The 17361-nt window shown below is 37.0% G+C and overlaps 1 protein-coding gene across 2 annotated transcripts in view; it reads right to left on the bottom strand.

Moving 5' to 3' along the window:
• Nucleotides 1–16274, bottom strand: part of LOC143644343 (protein lifeguard 2-like) — a 28632-nt gene extending 12358 nt beyond the window's left edge. The window contains exons 1-5 of one of the 2 annotated variants that reach the window (XM_077113603.1): nt 15906–16274; nt 11332–11609; nt 9537–9615; nt 3464–3517; nt 2727–2817 (exon numbers count right to left, since the gene is read on the bottom strand). In XM_077113603.1, the coding sequence (XP_076969718.1) occupies nt 2727–2817; nt 3464–3517; nt 9537–9615; nt 11332–11609; nt 15906–15907 (504 nt within the window). In that variant the 5' untranslated portion in view covers nt 15908–16274. The remainder of the gene's footprint in view (nt 1–2726; nt 2818–3463; nt 3518–9536; nt 9616–11331; nt 11610–15905) is intronic. The other variant, XM_077114413.1, reaches the window with a different exon arrangement.
• Between the last annotated feature and the right edge of the window lie 1087 nt (nt 16275–17361).

The raw sequence follows: 17361 nt of genomic DNA, 5'->3' as shown, positions 1-17361 counted from the left end.
TTGACCAAAAAGGGGAAGAGAGAAATGAGACAGTTTCAGTGGCTGAGAGATTTCAAACAGTCGGGAGGTTATCCTGGAGGTTATTCTTATGTATTATATAGATATCCATTTTTAGTTTATGGTGTATTGAAGTGGTTAGAGGGAAGTACATGAAATTGTTGAACTGCATTCCAGTAGCCTTGATTCATGAAGAAGACTGTATAACTATACAGCTTTTACAATGTGACTGTGTGAGTGTGAAAACCTTTTGTCTGATGCTCCTTTTGTCCAGAATATGGACAGATGAGTTAAAAATAATAATAATAAATAAATAAATTATAGGGGAGAAAGGGTAAAAATTGGATAGATTGAATACTGTGGGTCAATGAGAGGGAGGTGTAAGGGATATAGGATGGAGTTTTTTTGTTTTTCTTTTTATTTCTTTTTCTGGAGTAATGCAAATGTTGTAAAAATGATCATGGTGAAGAATATACAACTGTGTGATGATATTGTGAGTCACTGATTGTGTAATATGTTTAGACTGTATGTGTGTGGATATTTCTCAATACAAATATATATTTTAAAAAAGCCCCCTTGGGGAACTAGGGAGAAAGGAGGAAATATTCAACTTTCCCATCTGAGGAATTCCTGATGTTCTCACAAGCAGTGGGGACAACTAATTCAATAGGCTGAGCCTTGGGGTTCACCCCTATGAAACTTATTCCTGCAAAGGAGAAGCTAAACCTAGTTGTAATTATGCCCAAAAGTCATCCCCAGAGAACCTCTTTTGTTGCTCAGATATGGCCTTTCTCTCTAAGCCAACTCAGCAGGTGAATTCGTTACCATCCCACCTACATGGGACAAGACTCCCAGGGGCGTAAATCCCCCTGGCAACATGGGACAGAACTCCTGGGATTCACTGGGACCAGGCATCATGGGATTGAGAACACCTTGACCAAAAGGGGAAGAGAGAAATAAGACAAAATAAAGTGTCAGTGGCTGAGAGATTTCAAGTAGAGAGGTTATCCTGGAGGGTATTCTTATGCATTATATAGATATCCCTTTTTAGTTTATGATGTACTGAGTGGCTGGAAGGAAGTACCTGAAACTGTTGAGCTGTGTTCCAGTAGCCTTGATTCTTAAAGATAAGTTTTACAATGTGACTGTGTGACTGTGAAAACCTTATGTCTGATGTTCCTTTTATCCAGGATATGGACAGATGAGTAAAAAAATAAGGATAAAAGATAAATAAATAATAGGGAGGGATAAAGGGTAAAAAGTTGGGTAGACTGAAATACTGTGGGTCAATGAGAGGGAGGAATAAAGGGTATGGTATTCTCCTCAACATACACATTGCAATGGTTGCTACGCCCTACAGATGCCAAGAATCTCATCCTTGGTCATGTCTACTTGCTTCCTTTTGTCTACCAGGACTCACAGAACCCAATCTGTGATGACCACACTCAAGAGTACAGGACTTAATGCATTTGTGCAGTAATGCACTGTGCACTAATCAAACAACTGGCTTTTTTCCTACCCTTATTTTTCCTTCCATCAGATTTCCCCTTCAATTTATCTTATACTGTGGGTATTTGATGCCTCAAATCTGATTTGGGACTAGATGATGAATAAATCACTGGATAAGAAAATCTTCACACAAAAGGATGATCAACATTGCTTGGGAGGAAATACAAAGCCTCCTTAAAAGAATCATGTGTGGCCTGAATCACATTGGGATAGTTCTGGATTTTCACAAGAGGAACAAAAATGCCCTAGAAATTACTAACTGTATGCATCAGAGATACAGCTGCCTCCTGGAAGTGAGAGGATCGACCAACTCTGAGAAGTTGGAAGAAGATAATCAGGGCAAGAGGGATGATCCAGCCGTGGATAAGTCCCTGAGGAGGGTTCCTGTGATCTTCCTGGGACTGAAGTCCTGGATAGAGATGGGAGCAAAACAATACAAACAGAAAATGGTTTAGGAAATTTGGGCACTCCAGGTAACTGCGGAGAGCTGGCAAGATCCCAAGGACAACACAGAGAGAAACTGCTCACAGAAGGGGAGGCACGCAGTTCTCTGTGGCCCAGAGAGGCTCTGAGCAGCAATCAGCTTATGGGCAGACAAGGTGAGATCTTGCGGGTAGAAGCCACTACAATGAGGCATGGGTGGATCATGAGTAAGAGGATACCCAAGGACCAGAAGCCTCTGGCCCTGGAAATGTCTGGCACTGAAATCCTGAACTGGTTACAAGTTGGGGAAACAAGCTTACCTAGGGTTTCTTCCCTCAGTGGGGCTTGAAATAGAAAATAAATACATTTTAGAAAAATAAAGAAAAGTACATATTTTGCCCACAAGTTTTTGAACTGAGGAACTCCCTTTTCTGTTACAAAATACAATTAATTGTTGACCCTGATAGAGAGAAATTCAGTGACCATCATATAATATAAATATTATAAAGTAAACTGAAATGTAGCACAGGCACACAAGTGGGTTCCCCAGTGTAGCCATGTCAGAGGCAATCTGGCCAGCACAAAGGAGTAGCACAAATTCCCCAACTTACTTAAATGGTGTGGATACTATCTCATAAGTAAGTTTATTACTGTCTTACAACCAGAATTAAGCTGAGAGAATGTCTCACAGATAATATCATTATTATTCCACAAGAATGTTTCCACAATAAAAGGAATGAATTTAATAATGTGATAAAAATATATTGCATAGGTGAGCTAGGACAAGGTTTACTTACAAACACTCCCAGGAGAATGTAATTCGCAGGCACCTGACGGCGGAGATCCCCACAGCAAGCAAGTAAAAAAAGTACGACAAAAAAAGCTGGACTGAAGGATAATTTAAAACCATGTGTTACTTGCATCTAATAACTATATTAGAATATATATATATATATATATTCTACAACATTATATGATAATAAATATTATAAAGTAAACAAAATGTTGCTTATTACTTTTACCTTATTTTCTCTTTTAAAATTAACATTTCCTATTGCCATACACAGATGGTTGTTTGTTATTTTTGCTCTTTATTTCAAGATAATTACAGATTCCTAAGACGTTACAAAGATTGTACAGAGAGGTCTCATTTACCCCTCCAATGATTTTTCCCTAATGATTACATCTTATTTATAGTACAATGTCAAAATGAGGAAACTGACATTGGTACAAGGAATGACTATAGAAAGAGTATGTAACCTGTGTGTAGATAGATTCATGTAACCACCACTACAATCTAGATACAGAACTATTCCATCAACACAAAGCTCTCCCTTTGCCACCCCTTCATAATCACACACATACACACACACACATACACACACCGCTAACTTGTAGCAACCACTGATTTGTTTCCCACTTTATAATTGTGTCACTTTGAGAATGTTACACCTTTAGCTCATTTTAATAGTAAAATAACTTCAACCAATAGCTATTAGAAGAATCGCTATTAATTAAATCCAATGATACTTACAAGAGGGCATAGGTAAACCAAGCATTTGTGAGCACCCAAGATTTTAAAGCCTCCCTGTTTAAAAAAAATTTTTAAAAGTTTTACTTAATAAGTAGAATATTTCACTAACAATGTACTAAAAATTTATATAATATTTAAGTAGAGGTAAAATAATGTCATAAGAAAGGCAGAAGCCTTAAATGTTACCAATGACAGATTAGGAGTGAAACAGCGAAACATTTAACTGCAAATTACTTCTTAAAACAGATATATTCAGAAATGAGTCTGGATGTCATCAACGTGGCAACATAAGACACACTGAAAAACTGTTCCCAGGGATTCAGTGAAAAAAAGGACAAATCTCCCTTGCTTAGAACTCTGAAGGAAGGTAAAGACTGGAGAAGGATGCCACAACAGTGAATTGAAGAAAAAGAAAAATGTAGGTAGGAAATTTCTGACATGAACCAGTCAGTCCTCTTTCTTCCATCTCACTTGTTCTCACAAAGCTTGGGAAGTACCCACAGGCAGTGGCCAGGATCCCTCCCAGCTCCCTCTGGGGACACACAGACTGTAAAAACTCTCACAGCAATGAGAGAGATCCAGTATATGACCAACCATATGTAGGGGGTTCTAAGTCTTTCTGTTTTACAGAATTGCTTGTTGGTCTCAACTGTCTTCTTCCCATCTCTGCCCTTGGAGGAGACAGAAAGACCTGGAGTCACACAACTGTAGTTTGTATTCTGGTGTCCTTTTCTGTGAGTTTAAGATATTTCTTTCCTTTAAGAATTCTGAAGAGTTACTCTTTTATAATAAAAAACAAACCCAGCTTAATCTCTAAAAAAAATGAGGGAAAGTTGAAAATATTCACAGATAAAAAGAAGCTGAGAGAGGTAAACAAGAGACCTGCCCAACAAGAAATTGACTAAAGGGCATTCTGCCAGCCAAAAAGAAAAGACAGGAGAGAGAGGCTTGGAGTAGAAGTTAGAAATGAAGACTATTAGTAGGGTAACTAAAAGATAAAAAGACAAAAAAGAAAAACTGACAAATAAAAGCCAAAGGATAAAATAGTGAAGAAAGTCTTTTTTTTACTGCCTTGACAGATGTAACACTGAATGTTAATGGATTAAACTCCATAATCAAAAGACAGAGATTGGTAGAATGGAGTAAAAGCATATGGCCCATATATATGCTGTATCTATATAGGAGACTCATTTTAGACCCAAAGATACAAAGAAACTGAAAGTAAAAGGATGGTAAAAAGAAATTCCATGCAAGCAGTAACCCCCCCCCCCCCAAAAAAAAGGCAAGATGCAGGAGTAGTTACACTACTATCAGACAAAACAGACTTTAAGTGCAAAATTCTTACAAGAGACCCCTATATATTAATAAAAGGGGTAATTCACCAAGAAGAAATAACAAACAAATATTTATGCAGATAACTAGGGTGCCCCAAAGTACATGAAGTAAACACTGGCAAAACTGAAGGGAGTAACAGACGTCTCTATGATATCACTCTCTTAGACAGATAGAACATTTAAAGAGGATCAACAAGGAAATAACAGAGGACCTAAATTATATGATAAATTAACTAGATCTAACACACATATATTGAACATTGCAACCCAAACCACAGGACACATATTCTTCTCAAGGGCTCATGGAACATTCTCCAGGACAAACCATACGTCCAGTCAACTGGGACAGAACAGTCTCTCCAATAAATGGTGTTGGGAGGACTGGATATTTATAAGCAAAAAAATGAAAGAGGACCCTTTTCTCACACTCTATACGAATATTTTCTTCAAAATGGATCAAAGACTAAATATAAGCACCAGTACCATAAAACTCCTAGAAGAAATACAGGGCAACATTTTTCAAGATCTAGTGATAGGAGGTTGTTTCCTAGATTATACACCGAAAATACAAACAACAAAAAAAGAAACAGATTTATGAGACTTCCTCAAAATTGAATATTTTTGTGCTTCAAAGGAGCAAAAGGGAGAAAAGCCGACTCAATGGGAGAAATTATTTGGAAACTAGGAATCTGATAAAGGTTGATATCTAGAATATATAAAGAAATCCTACATCTCAATAAAGAAAGACAAGCAATCCAATTGAAAAAATGGGCAAAAGACATGAATAGACATGTTTCTAGAGGAAATACAAGTGGCTAACAAACACTATGAAAAGATGCTCAGCTTCAGTACTTATTAGGGAAATGCAAATCAAAACCACAATGAGATATCATCTCACACTTACTAGAATGTCTGCTATTAAACAAACAGGAAACTACAAGTGTTGGAGAGAATGTGGAGAAATAGGAACATTAAATAATAAACATGCAGAAACTAAATTAAGATTACAATGCCATTAATAATTGCTCCAAAGGAAATTATATACAGGTAAGAAAATATGCACCGAGATCTGCATGCTGAAAATGTCAAAATACTGATGAGAGAAATAAAATACCTAAATAAATGAAGAGACATATTGTGTGCATGGGTTGGAAGACTCAAAATAGTAACGATGTTAATTCTTCCCAAATTCACCTAAAAGTTTAATGCAATTCCTATCAAAACCTCAGCAAAGACGTTTATGCACATAGACAAGGTTATTCTAAAATGTATATGGAAATGCACAGCCCTTACAATAGCTAACATGTGCCTGATGAAGAAGAATAAAGTTGAAGAAACTATTCTACCTGGTATTAAGGATTACTTTATAGCTACATTAATTAAGGGGGTGTGGCATTGGTAAGGAGATAGACATATAGATTAATGGAACATAAGTGAGAACCCAGAAATTGATACACACAGATATGAGCAATTGATTCTTGACAAAGACATAAGCACATTTCAATAGAAGAATGCCATTTCAACAAATGGTGTTAGAGCAATTGGACATACACAGTAAAAAAAAAAAAAAGAAATGGCCCTCAACCCAAACTGCACACATTATATATGTTAACTCAAAATTCACTGTGGACTTATATGTAAAATGTGAAACTATAAGACTTTTTAGATAATAAAAAGTTAAGAAAAATCTTTGGGATTTAGGGCTAGACAAAAGGTACTAAGACTACCACCAAAAGCATGATTGATAAAAGGAAAAATGATAAACTGGACTTCATCAAAAAAAATAAGAGCTCCCCTGATGAATCCCAGAATGATTTGCTCAGTGACTGGAAAAGTATTTGCAAGCCCCCTTCGGGGAATGGTGATAGTGGGGAGAAATTCAACTTCCCCAAGTTGAATTCTTGATATTCTCACAAGCAGTGTGGACAACCAAAGCTATAGGCTGAGCCCCCAGGCTTGGGGTTTGTTCACATGAAACTTAACCCCACAAAGGATAGGTCACGTCTACTTAAAATTTAGGCCTAAGAGTCACCCCGAAGAGAGCCTCTTTTGTTGCTCAGATATGGCCCCTCTCTCCAGCCAACATGACGAGCAGTCTCACCACCCTCTCCCTCTCTGCGTGGGACATGACTCCCAGGGGTGTGGACCTTCCTGGCAACGTGGGACAGAGATCCTGGAATGAGCTGAGACTCAGCATCAAGGGACTGAGAAAAACCCTAGAATGAGCTGAGAATTAACATCAAGGGATTGAGAGAAACTTCTCCACCAAAAGGGGGAAGAGTAAAATGAGGCAAAGTGTCAATGGCTGAGAGATTCCAAACAGTCGAGAGGGTATCCTGGAGGTTATTCTTACGCATTAAGTAGATATCACCTTGTTGTTCGAGATGTAGTGGAGAGGCTGGAGGGAATTGCCTGAAAATGTAGTGCTGTGTTCCAGTAGCCATGTTTCTTGATGATGAGTGAACAATGATATAGCTTTCACAATGAGACTCTGTGAATGTGAAAACCTTATGTCCGATGCTCCTTTTAGCTACTATATCAACAGAACAGTAGAACATATGGAATAAAAATAAATAATAGGCGGAACAAATGTTAAAATAAATTCAGTTTGAAATGCTAATGGTAAATGAAAGCGAGGGGTAAGGGGTATCGTATGTATAGTCTTTTTTTTCTCTATTATCATTTTATTTCTTTTTCTAAATTGATGCAAACGTACTAAGAAATGATGACTACACAACTATGTGATGATATTAAGAATTACTGATTGTATATGTAGAATGGAATGATATCTAAATGTTTTGTTTGTTAATTTTTTTTAATTAATAAAAAAAAGTTAAAAAAAAATAAGAGCTTTTGGGCTGCAAGGGTAATTCAGTGGTAGAATTCTTGCCTGCCATGCAGGAAACCTGGGTTCGAGTCCCAGCCCATGCACTCTGCTCCCCACAAAAAAAAGTTTTTCTTCAACAAATGGTACTGCAATAACAGGATACTCACCTGGAAAAAGAATGAAATGTGATCCCCACATTTTTGTATACAGCATACAAAAAAAATAAAATAAGAGCTTTTGCTCTGTTAACTCCCATTTGAAGAGGATGAAAAGAGAAATTTCAGCTGGGATAAAATAGCTGCAAAAACACATATCTGACAATGGACTAGTACCTAGAATATATAAAGAACTCTCAAATCTCAACATTTAAAAAAAGCAACAATCCAATTACAATTTGAACAAAATACATAAAAATGAAGATACATTTCTGTGAAAAGGATACTTAGATGGCAAATAAGCATGAAAAGATGCTCAGCGTTATCAGAGAAATGCAAATCAAAACTATAATAAAATATTCTACACACTTTTCAGATGGCCAAAATAAAGTTTAAAATAGTGACAACACCAAACACTGGTGAGGATACTGAGAACTGGGTCACTCCTCTTGCTGACGGGAATGTGTGCTGGTTGGAATCTGTTATGTACCCTAGAAAAGCCTATGTTTTTTAAATCCAATCCTGAAGGGGCAGACACATTGTTGGGTAGGACCTTTTGATTAGGTTGTTTACATGGAGATGTGACCCACCTAATTCCAGGTGCTTCTTAACCCTTTACTGCAGTCCTTTAAGAGGACTCTCTCATGGAGAGAGAGAGCTCAGAAAGAAAACGCTCCAGGAGAAGCCAGCAGGACCCATAGGAGCGGAGAGAGTCATTTTGAAACCAACCCTGGAGAGAAGGGCCGGCAGATGTCGCCATGTTCCTTCCCACGTGACAGAGGAGCCACAGACCGGTAGCCTTTCTACAGTGATGGTATCTTCTTGTTGGTACCTTAATTTGAACATTTTCACAGCCTTAGAACTGTAAATTAGTAACCTAATAAATCTTCTTTGTAAAAGCCAATCCATTTCTGGTATATTGTATTCCAGCAGCTTTGGCAAACCAAAACAGAATGTTACAAAGTACCACTACTCTGGAAAACAATGGTTATATAACATATGATTCCATTTATATAACATTTTTGAAATGATAAAATTTTAGAAATGCAGAACAGATAAGTTGTCGTCACTAAGGACAGGGTGGTAGACGAGAAGGGGAGTTGAGGAGTACTGTCTGGAATGGAGGTAGTTACAGTTATAAAAGGGCAACAGGTCAGATCCTTGCATTGGAACTTTTAACTTACCTTGACTGAGCTGGGTAAGGACTTAACTTACATGTGATAAAATAATCAATGTATTTCATTACATTAATACACAATTCAACATTGTACTGAAGGTTCCTGTCAGTGGAATAGGTCATGAAAAATAGTTAAATGCATACACATTTGAAAAGAAGTAAAATTATCTTTATTCACAGATGACATTATACTGAATGTAGAAAATTCTAAGGTTCCAGAAAAAACTACTAGAACAAATGAATGACTAAGCAAGATTACAGGACACAAGGCTAATAAACCAAACTCCATCTAATGTCTACAAAGTAGCAGCAAACAATTTAAAATTAAGTTTTAGAAAATACCATTTAAAATAACATCAAAACATGTAATCTATAGGAATAAATTTGACCAAATATGTGTGAGACATATAAGCTGATAACTGCAAAACATTACTGGGAGAAACTAAAAAGCCCTAAATAAATGCAGATACAGTTATTTATGGAACAAAAGATTCAATATTAAGATGTTAGTGCTCACAATTTGATACATAGATTCAACAAAATTGCAAAAAAAAAAAAATAACCAAACCAAAACACTCACCAGAAAATAAAAATGCTGACAATCGCCCCAGTGATGATCAATTGCAAAGACAAGAGGAGGAATACTTTTCTAATGAAAGCTGAGGAGACAAAATAATTATTTTATTTATTTTTAAAATTTTTATTGATACAACATACAAGGACATACATTCTTAGCATACAAACATTCCATACATGGTGTACAATCAGTGGCTCACAATATCATCACATAGTTGTATATTCACCACCATGATAATTTTTTAGAACATTTGCATCACTCCAGAAAAAGAAATAAAAAGAAAACAGAAAAAACTCATGCATACCATACCCCTTACCCATCCCTCTCATTGACCACTAGTATTTCCATCTATCCAACATATACACAAAAGCATTATTTTTTGTGACATAAACAAATGTTCAAAAGTAAAAGTATAAATGTAATAAACTATTTTTGATGCTTCACGGAAGTTTTCCTCTGATTTTTGGAGCATGCGGAAGGAAGTGCTGATGCTGAGTCAGCTAGAGAATAACACACAAATACAGCTCTGCAGAACTTTTGGAGACTCCTCAATCCAAGTGGTCAGAGATGTTTTACTGGAATCAGAGGTTTACCCACTGAAGATCCCAATTTTAAAACAATCTTAGGGATTTAATTTCTTAGTATGCATGCTCCACCCTCTTTCGGACTGTCTGGGGAAAACACAAGCCTTAGGAATTTAAGTACACCCTGGCACAGAATGGAGAACAACAACACCTTGGGGTTTACTAGCAGAAAGGGTATGTGCACTTCCAGAGATAGACTTTGGCTGCTGAGAGTTTGCAGAGCTTTCTACCACTTCTCTCTCAAGCCTACCTGCCTTTAGCAACTTGATTTTTCCTCTTATGGTGTAGAAACTAGATAACCTGTGAACTATAAGACCAAGTGTCCCAAGTGAATGATGTGCCAAACACAGTACACAGAACACAGGCCTCTCTGTTGACTGCTAAGAGTCAGCCTTGCTCACTTCTTATTGCACACGTTTTTCTAGGGGCCCTCTGAATGTTATTCTGGTAATGACAATTAACTTTGTTATAGCTTTATCACAATTCAAAAAGAAAAAATAAAAGAAATAACTGCTTAAAGCTGACCTATAGGATTGTCAACTATATCCTTTTGCTTTGATTGAGTTGTCCTAATCAAAATACCAGAGCATACACACACCTGAATATTGCTGCAGGCATTCAAAAATTCATCTACCTAACATTAGCTGCGCAACTACTATGAGCTGGATCCTGTGAGGGAATAAGTATTAAATGTGACCCAGCCTCATCAGATAATAGATCAATGGAACAGAATTGAAAGTCCAGAAATAAATCCTGACATTTAGGGTCAACTGGTTTTTAATAAAGGTGTCAAGACAATTCAATGGAGAAAAAAAGAATCTTTTTAACAAATAATGCTGGGACAACTAGATATCCACATATAAAAGGATAACTTTAGACTCCTTCCTCATGCCATACCCAAAAAGTATTCAAAATGGATTACAGATCTAAAACAAAGGATTAAAGCAATAAACCTCTTAAAAGAAGACATTCTAAATCAATGGCTAAATCCACATGTCCTAAAAAAAACAAAAAGTCATTCACCATAATTTATTATGAATTTCTGAACACCTGAACATTTGGGGACAGTTTTTTAAGGGTTTCACTTATTTCACCATGGCAAAGCATGCCTGGGAAAAACTAAAAGCAATTTAAATTTTTCTGACAATTCAACCTGCAGAAACATTTTAAGACATTTGCTTTTCTCCTCCAAAAGGCAATTTCTTTACTCTCACCTCTGCGGACAGATGCTGATGAGAATGGACTGGTTGCATTTGTAGAGCTCTCATCTGGGGTGGTATCATCTGAAATTTGTACCACATAGATACCAGATCGCTCACCAGACTTTGGCTGTGGATTCCCTTGAGTTTTTCTTGGTCCTGTTGAAGGTGAAGATGTGTAGGGCTGACCAGATTTGGATGGACTGCCTTCATCCCCTGCTGCTTTCCGAATCAGTTGTAGATGGTCTCCAGAGCTCAAGTCTATTGGTTCACTGACCTCCATGTCCATTTTCCTGGAGGGGGAGAATATCTATTTCTGTCCATATGATCATACAACTACAACCTTAGCATCTTCATAACATTCAGATGACTTTTTTCTTAATTTTATCTGCCTTGGCTCAGTGCTTATTGAGTCAGTACCTAATACTGTTAAATAAGTGAACTAATACTTTTGAGATAAGGCCTAATAGTAAAATAATTAGTATTCTATTATGAATTTGGTATTTTTAAAAATTCATTCAACAAGAAGTTAATAAGCCTTCTTCTATGGCAAACATGGAACTTCCTTTATCATCTCCACCCTCAAAGAGCTTACAGTTTGAAAGAGAAGATAATTAAACAATAATGCAAAAGGCAATATAACAGGGCCAGAGACAATGGAGGATGCTATGCAACCCCCTAACAGAGTCTAGGGGAAGATGAAGGGAGTGAGAGAAGTTGTCAAAAGATCCCAGAAAAAGTGAGAATTAAACCAAGGTTGGAAGATGAGTAATAGGCAGTCAAATGAAAAAGACTGGGGAAAGACTGCCCCAGACAGAGGAACGAGCCAAGACCAAGATGGAGAAAGTCAAGGAGGCAGGTTCCAGAAATTTGGCTTGAGCACAACATTCAAAGGGGAGAGTGGACTAAGGTTAGACAGGGTAGTGGTGGTGGTAGGTCTATGAAGAGCTGTCAAGCTAAATTAAGGAGAATAGACTTCAAGCTGAAGGCCATGGGTATGACAGGCATCATAATAATAATAAACTCACTATCCTCCCCTCTACGTGGGACATGACTCCTAGAGGTATAAATCCACCCCCACCCGACAACGTGAGACATGACTCCCAGGGATGAGCCTGCCCCTGGCATTGTGGGGTTGAGAAAGCCTTCCTGACCAAAATGGGGAAAAGAAATAAAATAAAGTTTCAGTGGCTAAAAGATTTAAAAAAGAGTCAAGAGGTCTGGAGGTTATTCTTATGCATTATATAGATACTCCTTTTTAGTTTCTAGTATATTAGAATAGCTAGAAGGAAATACTTGAAACCGTTGAACTGTAATCCAGTAGCCTTGATTCTTTTTTAAGAAATATTTTTATTGAGAAATCTTCATACACATACATTCTATACATGGTGTACAATCAATGGAGTAGCCTTGATTCTTTTTTTTTTTTTGCATGGACAGTGTCCGGGAATCGAACCCAGGTCTCCAGCTCAGCAGGTGAGAATTCTTGCCACTGAGCCACCTTTACACTGCCTAGCCTTGATTCTTGATGATGACTGTATAACAATATAAGTTCATGGTGTGACTATGTTACTGTGAAAATCTTGTGACTGACACTTCCTTTATCCAGTGTATGGGCATTAAGAAAATAAAAGACAAAATAAATAAATAAATAATGAGGGGCGATAAGGGGTATAGGGTGTTTTGAATGTTCTTTCTTATTTTTATTTTTTTGGAGTAATAAAAATGTTCTAAAGTTGATTTTGGTGGTGAACGCACAGCTATATGATAACACTGTGAACCACTGATTGTACACCGTGGATGATTATATGGTATATGAATATATCTCAAATGAAATTTTAAAAAGATAGATAAAAAGCAGCGGCAATAAAGGATAAGAGAGACCAAAAATATATAAGATATATAAAAAACAAAGGACAAATGGCTGAAGTCCTGCGTTATCAATGATAAAACTAAATACAAATGGATTAAATTCCCCAGTCAAAAGATACACATTGTCAGAATTGATTAAAGAAAACCACAGTCCAATCATATGTTGTTTATAAGAGACTCCCCTTTATCCAAAGTCAGAAATTGGTTTAAGGTGAAAGGATGGGAAAAAAATATTCTATGCAAATTGAAACCACAAGCTATGCCAATATCAGACATAACAGACTTTTAAGTCAAAAACTGTTACTAAAGAAAATAAGGACACTATATAGTAATAGAAGGGTCATTACTCCGAGAAGAAATAGCAATCATAAACATTTATGCACCTAACTACAGTGCTCCAAAATACATGAGGCAAACATTGAAACCTGTTGATGGACACAGGCTGCTTCTACCTGTTGGCTATTGTGGATAATGCTGCCTTGAACATTGGTTACACATGTCTGTTAACCCCCTGCTTTCAATTCTGCATACCTTGCTGTTGTTTGCAGTGCTCTCTATATAGTGTAATAAATAAAATTTATTACTCATAATGATAAAAAAGGCATTATGTCTACAATAATTTGTTACAGTAGCATTAGGGAACCAATACGATGGAACCACTGAAGATTTTCCAGCAGGGATGGGGGATCTAACTAGAAAGATCACTCTAGGTGCAGAATGGGTCAGAGAAAGCAAAAGTGGAAACAGGTAGATGAGAAATCCAGGTAAGAGATGATTATGGGTTTTGCCACAGTAGTTTACAGCCAGAATACAGTTGTTAGAAAACCAGTAGTAAACTGTATCAAAATGGCAAAAAAAAAAAAAAAAACCCCAAAAACAGGCCCCTGTTATCCTCAAAGAGAACATGGAGACTCAGGTAAGTCCTCTGTTGCTAGCCTCCTGTCCCACAAAAGGAGACAAGGAAGAGTTTGAGAAGACCGCCCAGGATGAGAAACTAACTGAAGGCCAACAAGGAACACATTATAAAAAAAAGACCTGGACAAAATGCCATGCTCTTGGCAATGCAGTCAAAGTTTTTTAAGATTCCCCTTCTCAACTTATTCTCTAAATTTTACAAAATTCATTGGAATTTTTTTCTAGTCCTTAAAAATTTAAAAGTTCATCAGAAAGAGTAAATGTGTGTGAATAATCAAGAATAAAAAATTGAAAGAGAAAGATTATGGGAGTAGTGATTAATTTAATCAGAAATCAAAATATCATAACAATATTATAAAGCTATGTAATTAAAAGTAAAATACTAACATGGCAATAGAGATTCAAGAAACAGATTCATGAATATATGGAAATTTAATATTTGATAAAGGTAGCATTTCATATTATTGCCCTATGGTGTTGGGACAATTAGTTATATATTTGGAAAATAAAATTTAGATGCTAATTCACATTCTACACAAAAATACATCCCAGTGAGTTAAGAATATTATCATATTTAATAATAATCATAGATATCCAACAAAAAATATATAAAAGAATATTTATTTAATCCTTTGTAGGAATGATAACACAAAAGAATGCTTGACAGATTTTAGGCACAGGAATAATTTCAATGACATTACGAAAAGGATACCAATAAATCTGAAATGAAAAACTGGAAAAATAATATTTGCAATTATTCTGTTAAGATAATTTTTACAGGTTAATAAGGAAAGGATGGGCAACCCAATAGAAAGATGAGAAAAGAAGAAAATAAGTAATTACACAGGAAATTTAAATTACATAGGAAATTCAATAAACTTAGAGGAGAAGATACCTCACAAATAACCAAAGAGCTGCAAATTAAAACAACAATGAAATATCTTTTTTTTCTTGGCATAAAATACTGGCAAAAAATAAAAAGATAATATCCAGAATTGCAAGGGTGTAGAGAGATAGACAACCCAGGGTCACATTACACCATGTGCAGGTCCTAGCCATGTTAACCTTTGTGGGCCCCTTGTTAAATTAAAAAATATTAAACATTGTATCTTATGATTACATTGATATTTGGGCAAATATGACCCAATCTGGGTTCATTATTATATTTCATAATTTTTTTCTTTCATTTTCATTCTGATTTTAAAGTAAGTTAAAATTAAAACATCTTCATGGTCCCTAAAAAATTGCGGGCTCTCAGTTCTGTGCCTACCACACCTAGTGGATAAGCCGCCATGGGATAACCTCAGAGCAATGTAAACTTTTTCAGGTGAATAATTTGGCAGCATCTATCAAAATTTCAAATGCACATTCCTTTAGCCCCAACAGTTATATTCTTAAGAATTTATCCCATGCAAAATACATAATTAGACAAAGATATATATAAAAGGAGGTTCACTGCATCAATGTTTGTAACTGCAATAAACAGTAAATATCTACTAGTAGGGGGTGATTAAATTAATTTTAGAACAGGGAAAGCTAGACCTATGTGGGTTGATGTAGAAAGTTCTCTGCTATATATACTCTTCGATAAAAACGTAAGATTAGAGAATAATATGTATTAAAACCCCATTAAGGCTTTGCACATACATACATGCACTCCCAGAGATTGGATAGGCTATACAGTATTAACACCGTTACCTCTAGCACAGAAAATTGGAGGAACTTAGACTTTCTATGACTTACACTCAGAATGCATGAATTTTTACAGTTAGTATTAATTTAATAACAAAAAAGATACTTACATTTTGAAGATAAAAAGAAATATTTCCCTTGTGATGAAGTCTGGAGCTCCTCTGAGGAAAGCAGGCTTCACACCCAGCTGAGAAGCATTAAAGACGCCCACGTAGCTCAGGTCACCTTGGTTTCCTCCCTAGCTGTCCTGCAAATCAGAAGCGGGAGAGGCAGCAAGATTTTCAGCACTCATAAAGAAACACAGCTGAGTTTTCTTCATGAAACTACATCTAGCTTGTGCCTAAATCACAAAATGAGGCTTTCATCTAGCCCTAAAAAACTTTCCTGGCTCCTAGGCTAGCGGTCATCCAAAGGACAGGCAGGCTCTGGGTAAGAGAAGCAAAGTTCTGAGCGGCAGTTAGGGGAGTGGCAGTTGGAGCCCGGGGTGGGCTGAGAACTCCACTGCCTGAAAACCCCACTGCTGGACACAGGGGCTATGGAGGTATGTCCAATCTGCAGAGTTTCGTAATGGTCAAACAGCCTCAGGCAATGCACTCTGTGCTAAGTCTCCGGGAAGCCCCACACCTGAATCTCCAAAACTGATTCCACACTAGGGGGTGTGGAAGGGGTCCCCAAGCCTCAACAAGTCTCTCCCAGAGGAAAGCTCTCCCCTGACCCATGTCATCACTTTCTCCAAAGTGGGAAGATGCTTATAAAACTATTCAAGGAGCCCATCAGAGATGTCTGCGCAATTATTTCAAATAAGTAAGACTCATTTATAGTAGAGTAGGTCTTTCATTTTTGATGGATGATGACAGAGTATATGTCTCCCTTGGTACTGGGAGGGGCCTATCTGCTGGCTGGAGGCCTTGGAGGAGCCTGGGAGGCCCATTCAGCCTGCCTGGTGAGAGAAGTTAGATGGCTAAGTGGAGAACAGCTGGGATGAGCCCCTCTTCCCTGGGATTTCTAGTCATGGAGGGGAATAAGAGCAGAAACTTGTCCTGAATAGAGGCTGTTGTTAAAAAAAGGCTGATAAATATATTAACCCACACACTAAAGTGATAATAGGGGATACCAGTTATGTGCAAGGGGTGGGGAAGAAGACCATGGCAAAGCATATTCAAGATGCTCATAGTCTAGTAGAGAAGACACATGCGCAAAAAAACTGTACCCTAAGGTAGAAGGAGGGAAGGCCATGAGAAAAGAACAGATATTTAGAATTATGGAGTTGGAGAAAGGAGATGTTGCTTCTGGCATGGAGGCTTCCAAGAGGAAGTGATGTCTGGAGTTGATTCTCAAAAAAAAAAAAAAAGAAAGAAAAAAAAGGTTTGGGGTTGAGTATCAAGGAGAAGCAGCATATTCCAGGTAAAGAGAACACCCTAAGCAAAGGCACAGAAACGGGAACCATGGGATATACTCTCCAAGCAGAAAGCGTTCCATTTGGTTATACCATAGAAGGTATGAATGCTGCGGGAGATAAAGATATCATGATGACTCTCCTGGGGTTCAAAAAGGAAAAGGTCAGTA

This window comes from Tamandua tetradactyla, chromosome 1, assembly GCF_023851605.1.
Source record: "Tamandua tetradactyla isolate mTamTet1 chromosome 1, mTamTet1.pri, whole genome shotgun sequence".
NCBI classification, from domain to species: domain Eukaryota; kingdom Metazoa; phylum Chordata; class Mammalia; order Pilosa; family Myrmecophagidae; genus Tamandua; species Tamandua tetradactyla.
Note: the sequence above shows the minus strand (reverse complement) of the source record. Positions and strands in the feature narration are given on the sequence as shown.